We start from the raw sequence: 10,227 nt of genomic DNA, 5'->3' as shown, positions 1-10,227 counted from the left end.
ACTGGACCTGTAATGTAAAAGGCAATGAGATTTCTCTATAAAAATTTTCACCTGCAAACACACTACCACCTTTTCTTTCTTCTCAGAGAATACACATTTGCCTGCAATCTGTCGTGTTTTGCTTACCAATGACATCAATTAACTCTTCAACCTTCTAATTTTACTCATCCAATAACGTCGTAATCAGGATTCCATTTGTGTGAAAAATTAGATGGTAACTGGGAAAAAATATTGTCAGTATTTCAAGCTGTGTTCCTCTTCTCTTAGTTTGATATGATTACTTCTATGTTACAATAAGATTTAAAATCACACGCATAAAAAAATCAACAAAATAATAAAATGAATGAAAAAAAATACCCCAAATAGTTCCCAACCCCAGTGTAAATTATATTTACCAGTGATCTAGCATATGTAATCTTTTTTAAGGTATTGTTAATAAATATTCTGTCATTTGTAAAGATACTTGTCTTCTGGGAGCATTTTTCCTGCCTTGCCTGTCAGGGAATTTGTTAACTTACCCTTGGGCTAGCTTATAACCTGGGGTCACAGAGGGACTGAAATATCCCTGGCTGGGGCCCAAAGCTCAAAGACCCTGAATTATCCCTTTGAAATTGACAACCCTGAAGACACCACTTCAGATTCCCCTTTGGAAGTCAGGAGGGTCCAAATCCACCAATAATGTCTTGAAGATCAGATATGAATATTTTCTCCATGAGCCAAGTGTTTTGTATAGTTAATCAAAACGTATCTATTTGTGCCCTGAACCCCTTCCATTGCTTCCCTCCCCCCGAAAAAAAGATCAAATTGAAGTGAAAATACTTAAAAGGCCCTTCTTAATCTAAAACACCTTAACCCTGTATCCAACCACACTGAGCCCTCCTGGCTCTGAGCTCTGCTTGCTTTTGGTTTCACCTCTGTGCCTTCTGATCTCATGGCTGCTCCTTCCTGAAATATCCTAGCCATTTGCCCACACCACCCTTCACTCTCCCAGGGAGCCGATTGGTCCCAGCTCCTCTGTGAGGGCTTTCCCACCAGTTAGTCCTTTGGCACGATCTCCCTTCCAATTTTCTGCAATCTTTTCATTTCGAAATGAACCAGGTACAACTTTTGGAAAGAATGCCTATACTGTTAACTTGCATTTTAACCTCGCTCCTGTATTGTTGTTACGTACTTTTCCTTGTTCTGTATGCCTTGTCTTCCCAACTAGATTGTAAGCTCCTCGGGGGCAGGGATGTTGGTCTTCTCTTCCATGTACTCTCCATAGTGCCTAGCACAGTGCCTTGCAATAAATATTCATTGATTAATTGATCGAAGGGGTCTTTGAAGTAGCATTTTGCATCAGTTGCCTGCCTGTGTGCCAGAGAAAAACCAACCCCAAGACCATCACCAAATTCCCTAAGTTGGGAAGTCTTAGTGGTTCCTAACTTTCTGTCTTGATGGACTCCCTTCATCTCTCAGCAGCAGCATCTGAAGATGCTGTCTAAAGCATCCCCTAGACACTTCCACCCAAATGTGTTTGATTTGTTGGCTTCCGTGGTATCCATGCTATCCCAGGCAGGGGACACAGAAAGTAAATGAGGCCCCAAACACAAATCTCAATACCTTAAAAGACAAACAAGAAAAGAAACAGAAGGGAAGGAAGTAGCGTGAACCAGATTCAATCGCAGAAGCTCAGAATAGGACAAAAGAAGCCTTGGTGACAATTAGCACCCGGGCATTCTGAAGATCCAAATTGCAGGAGCTCTTGGAAATGTTTGCATTGTGTACTGATTAACTCTGCTTTGATACCACTCTGCTTGTCATCCAAATTCTTCTGATCAAGGTGGGTCACGCAGGCAGAGCATCTTTCACTACGCCTGATATTTTTAATGTGGGGAAACAGCTACTGGGTGATTCTAAGACTTTGTCTGTGTAGCCACTCCAGGGCACGTGCTAGGCCCAAGGCTCAAGTCCCACCCTCATGATGAATGAGTCACTGTTTAAGGTTTCTACCCAAAGAAGGAACACTAGGAACATTTGTGCTGCTGCTTTAACCTGTTCATGTGCTCTGCCGTAGTTGTAGTTTCTCTTTTGTGTGAAATGCAGTCCACCTGGGGCTTAACTGTGTAAAAGGACATTCTATCCTCAAAGATCATTGGACTTTCTCAGTGTACTAACTTGCACAGAATCCATACATCCCATGCACAAATCAGCACCTTCCATGCGGGTGGTGGAAGACCTGCATCATGAACTTCATTTCTCAAGGAAACGCTGAGCTCTTCCAGCCTCTGAGGTATGAGGTGACTGTGTTATTCTTACCATCAGAATGTTGGTTTTTTATATCAAGGAGGTAATCTAAATCCTGGTCAACCTTTCCTCCATCTCCTTATTTTTAAATTCATGCATTTTTATTGTTATTATGAAGGTGATGTAGAGAGGGGTTACAGGTGCATCAGTCAGATGATGAGCACGTTCCTTTTTTGGGACAATGTCAGCCCTGCTCTTGTTCTTTCTCATTTCTTTCCTCCCATCCCCAGCCAGGGGTTGTATAGCTCATTTTCAACATAGTGTCTAGTGAGTACCACTGCTTTTGTTCTCCCTTTGTCCCTCCCTTTCTGTCCTCCCCCTTACCCTCCCAAAGACAGATAAGCAAACCAACTAGACAAAAGGAAAAGAAAACATAAACAGCAATAAAAAAGCCTCTTGTTTGCATTTTCTGGAAACAATAAATATTATTTTTCCCTCTATCTTCTTGCTAACTCCACCTTACTGCAAACATGCTCAAGAATGTTGAGTTATTAAAAGTATATACGCAGCACTTACTTAAAATACTTGAGCTACTAAAATATCATGTAATTTAATGTACTATCAACTACCAGATGATTTTTTTTTACTGTATTTGATTATGAGTGCTTCTCTTCTTTTCCCAATTCATACCTATCATCAAGGCTTGACTGTATTTCCCTGTTGCTACAATTTGGACAAAGTTCTGTCTAAATAGAGATCTGAAGGATAAGCTGTTAAAATCAAGAATTTTTAGTCAACCTGTGAGCACATCCAACAGTATTCTGAAATAATTCACTCATGAGAGTCAAGGGAGTAGAATACCTATTGTCATTTCCTAAGATTTTGCCATACCTCTGCCAGAGTACAATTACTCTATGTAAGCCAAGCTGTCTATTCTGTAAGTAAATTCCTTTTTGCCCTTGTGCTAAATGGGCCATGCAGATTAAATGTTCCAATTCTACAACTCAAGTGTAAACTATAATATTCAACAGAGTTCACAGTTTAAACAAAATTGGCCTCTGTCCTTGCTCCCCAACCGTTTATGGTCAGTTGTCGATTAGCAGAGTTATAGTAATGCAAGTTAAACAGACAGAAAGTTAAAAAAATGGCCAAACCCATGATGATCTGAAAGTCTAGAAACTACAAGGCTGAGGTACTTAACATGGATGTAATTAACTGTGACATCTTTGATCTCATCCACTGGGCTTTTCTTACTATCCTTACCATTTAATTTATGAGATGCGGTCAGGCCAAAGTAACACAAACCATGATGAAGTTGGGACTAGAATTCTGAACTTTTGATTTCAACGTGTGTGTGTGTGTGTGTGTGTGAGAGAGAGAGAGAGAGAGAGAGAGAGAGAGAGCTATCTGTAGCTGTGGCCAAAATACCTGGGAGAATTTAAGGTAAGAAATCGTGGTGGCTCATGTCCTCAGAGGGTTTAGTCCATAGTCCTTGACTCTGTTGGTTCGGGGGAGGGCCTTTGTTAAGGCAGGACCCCATGGCAGCGGGAGCTTGTGAAGGAGGCTGCTCATGGTGGACAGGAAGCAGAGAGAGAGGAAAGGTCTGATTACCAGGTTTAACATGCAAAGGCACACCTTGACTGACCAACTTCATACAGCTAGGCTTTACCTAAAGTTCCCACAACCTGCCCAAATAGCGTCACCAGCTGGGAACGAGTGTCTAACCCATGAGCCTGTGGCAGCTATTTCATGCTCAAACCGAGATTTTAAGTATTTACACAGAAAGTGGGTGTAAGGAACTCTGCTCTTAACCTCAGCTTGGGGACTGTGCAGGACAGAGTCAGCAAGAGCGAAGTGGTGAATGGGAGGGCAGATGAAGACGTCTGAAGGAGAACAAGCTCCAGTGGAGACGTGAGGGAGAGGATAAGGTCCGTGAAGGGGGCTGAGTTATTTAGCCAGGGACTGCTGGTTCCCTGGGAGGCAGGTACAGGAGAAAGTAGCGCAGTCAGGTACAGGTAGGGAAGAATTCGGTGACAATAGTGAGGAATGCAATGAAGTTAATAGTAATGCATGCAGTGTGTGATAATCTCAGTGTAAATCAGCCTGGTAAGTTAGTTACTATTGCAATTTTTTTTTTACATGGAGAAGTGAAATTGAGTAGTTGAGAGGTATGCTCTAGGTTATTCAACTGAGCAAAGGCAGAGGGATTCAGCTGCTAGTGACATGGCTCCGGGGCCCATTCCAAATACTAGATTTCCTTATCTATGTATAGATTATAGATATATAGATACATACCTATAGGATGTGTAGTTAGAAGGTAGTTGATAGATACATAGATAGATCATAGATGATAGATATAGTAGATAGAAAGATAATAGATATGTGATAGATAAATATATGTTAAGTAGATGGGTAGAAGACAGAAGATAGATGATAGGTTTACATATAAAAGATAGTTATATAGATGATAGAAAATAGATGATAGAAGAGAATTGATTGATAGTAGATGATCGATAACAGATGATAGAAAATATAGACAATAGAAGATAGATGACAAATAGAAGATAAAAGATAGATGGTAAGTAGATACATATGATGGATATATGACAAAAAGATAACAAATAGACATGATAGATGTAGAAGATAGATGACAGATTATAGGAGATAGATAATAGGTAATAGAAGAAACACAACAGCAAATGGAGAGACAGACAGACAGACAGACAGATAGATAGATAGATAGATAGATAGATAGATAGATAGATAGATAGATAGATAGATATAGATGGTTGATAAGATGATAGGTAGATTATTATAGGAGATAGATAATAGGTAATAGAAGAAACATAACAGCAAATGGAGAAAGAGAGAGAGAGAGAGAGAGAGAGAGAGAGATGGTTGATAGGTAGGCAGATGAAAGGTAGATAGATGTGCTGGTAAAACAAGAAAGGAGGTTCCAAGGAGAATATATACTAAGATTAAAAAGTAACTGGCCTTAGGCTAAGCTTCCAGGATTCCGTCAGAAAGACCTACACAGCTCAGGTGCTAGAGATATTCTCTCCTCTCTCTCTCTCTCTCTCTCTCTCTCTCTTCCTTTCTTCCTTTCTCTCTCTCTCTCTTTTTGAAAGGTCTAATTGGGATGCTGCCTTTCTTTGACCACAGTGTATGAGTGTGGCTAGCTCTTTTTTCAAACTAGTATTCTTGCAAGACCAAGATTCCAAACGAAGGACACTCACTTAAACCTAGATTTCAGATGTTTTAATGTATACTATTTTTTAATATATGTCCTATATAATATTTATCTGAAATTCAAATTTAACTAGTCCACCTCTATTTTTATTTGCTGAACCTTACAAGCCTATGCAGGAAGGAACATTTCTATTGAAGTCATTAACTTCACATTCAAACTTCCAAGATCTTTCTGGTGTTTGAAGGTAGATAACTCTGCAGCTTTAATGAGAAAGCATTTCACAGAGCTTGCTTCTGCAGAATCTAAGTGGAATATTGCTTTCTAATCTGAAATGCATATCATGAACTCACTTCCTTTTCCTTATCTCCACTTACTTACCCAAAAGCCAGAAGTGGAGCTGTGGCTCAACTGGTAGAGTGCTAGCCTTGAGGACAAAAGCTCTGGGACAGCACCCAGGCCCTGAGTTCAAGTCCCAGGATGGGTGTGTATGCACACACACACACACACACACACACACACACACACACGTTTAAAAAAAAAAAAGTATCGGAGTAACATAAATGAACATTTGGTGCAAACCAGAAATTGAGGGAAGACTTCTTCCTGGCAAAGAGCTGAGTCTTAGAAGATAAAGTGTTATCAAGAGGAGAATAAATGGGAAAAGTCTTTGGTTGTTGTTTTTTCCTTTTTCTTTTTCAATAAAGAAAGCTTAAGCAGAATCATGAAGAGATGAGCCCTCATGGTGCTGGCAGAGAAACAATGAAGATGTTGATCTGAACAGAGGTTGTGTTTTTGCAGGATTTCTCCAGAAAGCTGACAAGCCAAACCTTAGTGGAGTTTTTTTTTCTCTCTCCAAGAGGTTTAATTTGAAGATAAGGAGGAATTCCTTCGGGTGATAGAAGCAGATAGGGCCTTTAACGGAGAGGAAATACTGAAAGCCGGAAATGCAGTTCAGAGGCTACACTGATTGTGAAGACTAAAGTGAGGACAGAGAGAAAAATATTTAGGGGAGACCTGAGGCAGCTACCCCTCTCCAGTTTTGAACAGCTCACTTCTCTCCTGAATATGTCCCTCTCAGAATCATCTCTATGACCTACACCAGAGGAGTCATGAGAAAACCCAAGATTGCCTATCTCAACATAAAATTCTGAGAGGGTTTTAGAATGGTTGGTACCCTGAAACTAGAGCTCCTCATCAGAAATGAATCCATAATCATTGTCCCAAAGATCCCTGGGCTAACAAACCTGTGCTAATTAGGCTCTTCACCTTTGTTGGGCCATCCAAGATTGCTTTCAGATCTTTGTTTTAGCTTCCAGATAGCTGGCTTTTTCTTTCTTTCTTTAACAAATTAACACCCAGGGTTTATTAATTCCACTAACAGATGGTCCTGACACATACAAGTCTCACCAAGAAAATGTTTGGATTTTTAATCAGGATGTTCTTTGCCCACGTGGATTCTTCCTTCGTCTGCATAAAGCGCTTGAAAGCCTTGGCCATTTCAATGAGGTTCGGGAGACAGAGCTGTTGGCAAATGTGAACATCCCCCTCAGGTCTCCCTCCAGGCTCCCCAGCACCATGCCCAGACTGCACACCATGAATTCTAAATGCTGACAAACGGAACTGAGCTAAAATTGTATGTTAGAGGATCTCTGTGTTGGCTCTGGTCCCCTGGCTGAGGGAACCCAGAGGCAGGGGCTTTTCCGCCCTAGGATGATGGAAGAGGATCTGGATCTCAGCTTTTTCAGTCTGTGAGGAGTGGCCTTTCACCAATACATGAATGCCCAAACTCTCTGTTGCACCATCTTGGCTGATGAGAACAATATACCCACAAGACGAACCACTTCTGGAGTCCAGTTCCTCTTACAGAGCCATTTGTACATTGTTACTTCACCATACCAACCAAAAGACATCCAGGGCATGGTAGACTAATGGCCAAGTACACAGGATCGCTATCTACTATACTACCACAAGACATATCTTATTCACCTCCATGATGCTGTATATAGGCCTTCAGGATCCATGCCAAATATTACTGAATTTCAGCCAGCAAGGTGTGACACTAGGACTGAGCAAGTCCACTTGCCCTTTATAGTTCTTCAAGGTCAAGTATAGGTGAGGCTTTGCAGATGAGATGCATCTCACTTGTTCTCCTTGTCCCTGGAGCTCACAGTCTGATGGAGAGACAACATAGCTATTGGTGGTCCATCCTTGCGCCAAGAAAGGGAAGAGGCTCAGAATGAGAGTTAGTGGCAACATCAGCCAAGTCTGCTTTTGAAGGCTTCATGGAGGAGGTGATGTTGGATACAGGTTCCCAAAGAATAAGCACAAGTTCCATAAGCCAAGAAAAAGGAAGAACAAGCTCACAGCCCACATGAACCAGGCTGCACTGGGGTACACACACACACACACACACACACACACACTAGCACACATAAACACACACACACACACAAACGCACACACACACACACTAGCACTCATAAACACACACACACACGCACGCACACACACACACACACACACTAGCACTCATGAACACACACACCAGGACAAGATGGTAGCGCCAGCTCAGGAAGGATGATAGGAGCTCACGGGGTAGCTGGCTTTGTCATCACATTCCTTCATTGAGTGATGGTGATAGTCCTAAGAATTGCGCAGAGCTGTGCTTCTCAAAGCCGTCTCCAGACCAGCAACGTAAAATAAGCATCACACAGGAATTAACTTGTTGGCCATGCAAACTTTCAGATGCAGGTCACCCTGTTCAGAGCCTGAGGACCGGAGCCCAGTCTCTGGTGTGGTAGATGCCCTCCAAGGACCTCTGATACATGTTCATCTTGAGAACACCTGACCAGAGTCCCTTCATATTTGTACATGAGGGTTTCTGAAGACGACCATCAGAGATTCTCCATGGATTGAGTGAGCAAACAAGTTTGCCAGTTACCTGAGCACTCAGTGAGTCTTGCCTTCCTGGTCCATGTCTAAGCAAGCTTTATTTTTTCCTGACAGTCCTCTCCTCATTACTGGCACCACAGGATCCTTGTATCCATTCCTCACCCCTCCCTCAGTAGCTGCTTCTGCCAACTGGCAGTCAAATTCCATGAAATGGAAGGCAACGGCAGGCTTATCAAGAGGAGAGAGTGAGGTGTGAAGTTCTGGCATTTGCCACTTGGGTTGAACAACTGGTAATTGGCAGCTGCGGCAAATGCTATGCTTTTTGTTGTGAGCCCAGCCTCGGCTAGAATTCTGCTAGAAAAATTAGATGTAGTAGTCACTGCATCCCCTTTGGAGGATCATAACGGACTAAACCAACTCCAGAAAGCACATCGAGAGTGTGCCATGAAGCTGGGCGCTAGTGGCTACTCAGGAAGCTGAGATTTGAGGATCACAGTTCAAAGCCAGCCCGGGCAGGAAAGTCCCTGAGACTCTTATCTCCAATCAACTGCTCAGAAAAAGCCACAAGTGGCCCTGTGGCTCAAGTAGTAAAGTGCTAGCTTTGAGCAAAAGGAGTTCAGGGACAGCGCCCAGGCCCAGAGTTCAAGTCCCAGAACCAAAAAAAAAAAAAAAGGAGTGTGCTCATGGCGGGACTTCCAGAACCTGTACAATCATCACCATTGCCCCCATCGCCGCCCAGAACACCGCTGTGCTTGATTCCACCTTCTGCTCCTGAAAAGGCCTGTACGATGCAAACTCATAGAAGATGATGAAGAGAAGAGAAATCTCCCTACAGATTGGAATGCTTAATGGGCTGGCCTGTGGGAATGCTCCGGGACTTAAGAGCTAGGTAGATACAGCATCAATTGCTCTGAGGTTTGGCAGCAGATATCTTCTTAGGAGGCTGATTCTTTTTGGTGGTGGTGGTGGTGGTGGTGGTAGGGGGCTTGAATTCTAGGCCTAGGCACTGTCCTTCAGTTCTTCAGCTCAAGGCGAGAGCTCTACCACTTTGGCCACAGCTCCACTTCCGGTTCTCTGGTGGTTTATTGGAGGTAAGAGTCTCTCAGACTTTCCTGCCCGGGCTGACTTTGAAGCATGATCCTCAGATCTCAGCCTCCCAAGTAGCTAGGCTTACAGGCGTGAGCCACTGGCTCCAGCTCAGGAGGTTGATTGTTGATCTGGGGGTCCTTTCAACTCACTACTGTCACTTGTACATAGAAGTTTGAGGTGAGTCATGCAAATTGCAACATTTGGCAGGTGCAAGGAAGTGTCTCACTGTATCAAATCAGGATGAAATAAGCAACAGAATACTCGATTAGTTGGTCACGTTGCCAAGAACAGGGAGATCTTGATGAAGCACGCACACTTTCAGACCTATCCATCCTAAGGTATTGTCTTGTGGCTACACTGTATATGCAGTCAATTGTGAACACCTGTTGTCCAAGAAACAGCTGTCCTATTCTTATTGCAGAATCGTGCGTGAGAGTGTTGCTTGAGAATGCCACAGTGACCATCAAAACACAGAGTGTTCCAAGACCTCCATTCCACATTCTTCCACATAACTTACAACTTCAAGTTCTGTACCACTAGAACCAGTTTTCTGGAAGAAAAAAAAAACAAACATCCTTTAGATGAGCATCTTGTCTTTTTGGATTTATTACAATTGAATTTAAGTAACTTTTTTTTTTGCCAGTCTTGGGGCTTGAACTCAGGGCTTGGGCACTGTCCCTAAGCTGCTTTTGCTCAAGGCTAACACTCTACCAGTTGAGCCACAGGCTCCACTTCTGGCTTTTTCTGTGTATGTGGTACTGAGGAATCGAACCCAGGGTTTCATGCATGCTAGGCAAGCGCTCTACCACTAAGCCACCTTCCCAGCCCCT

The 10,227-nt window shown here is 42.7% G+C and overlaps 1 protein-coding gene across 1 annotated transcript in view; it reads right to left on the bottom strand.

Moving 5' to 3' along the window:
* Window positions 1-9,677: 9,677 nt before the first annotated feature.
* Window positions 9,678-10,227, bottom strand: part of Il5ra (interleukin 5 receptor, alpha) — a 46,801-nt gene continuing 46,251 nt past the window's right edge. Inside the window, exon 12 of the mRNA XM_013010356.1 lies at window positions 9,678-9,947. Within this exon, the coding sequence (XP_012865810.1) occupies window positions 9,861-9,947 (87 nt within the window). The 3' untranslated portion in view covers window positions 9,678-9,860. The remainder of the gene's footprint in view (window positions 9,948-10,227) is intronic.

Source organism: Dipodomys ordii, unplaced genomic scaffold (genome assembly GCF_000151885.1).
Source record: "Dipodomys ordii isolate 6190 unplaced genomic scaffold, Dord_2.0 Scaffold12, whole genome shotgun sequence".
Taxonomy (NCBI): Eukaryota; Metazoa; Chordata; class Mammalia; order Rodentia; family Heteromyidae; genus Dipodomys; species Dipodomys ordii.
The sequence above is the reverse complement of the archived record's forward strand: the minus strand, read 5'-3'. Positions and strand labels throughout refer to the sequence as shown.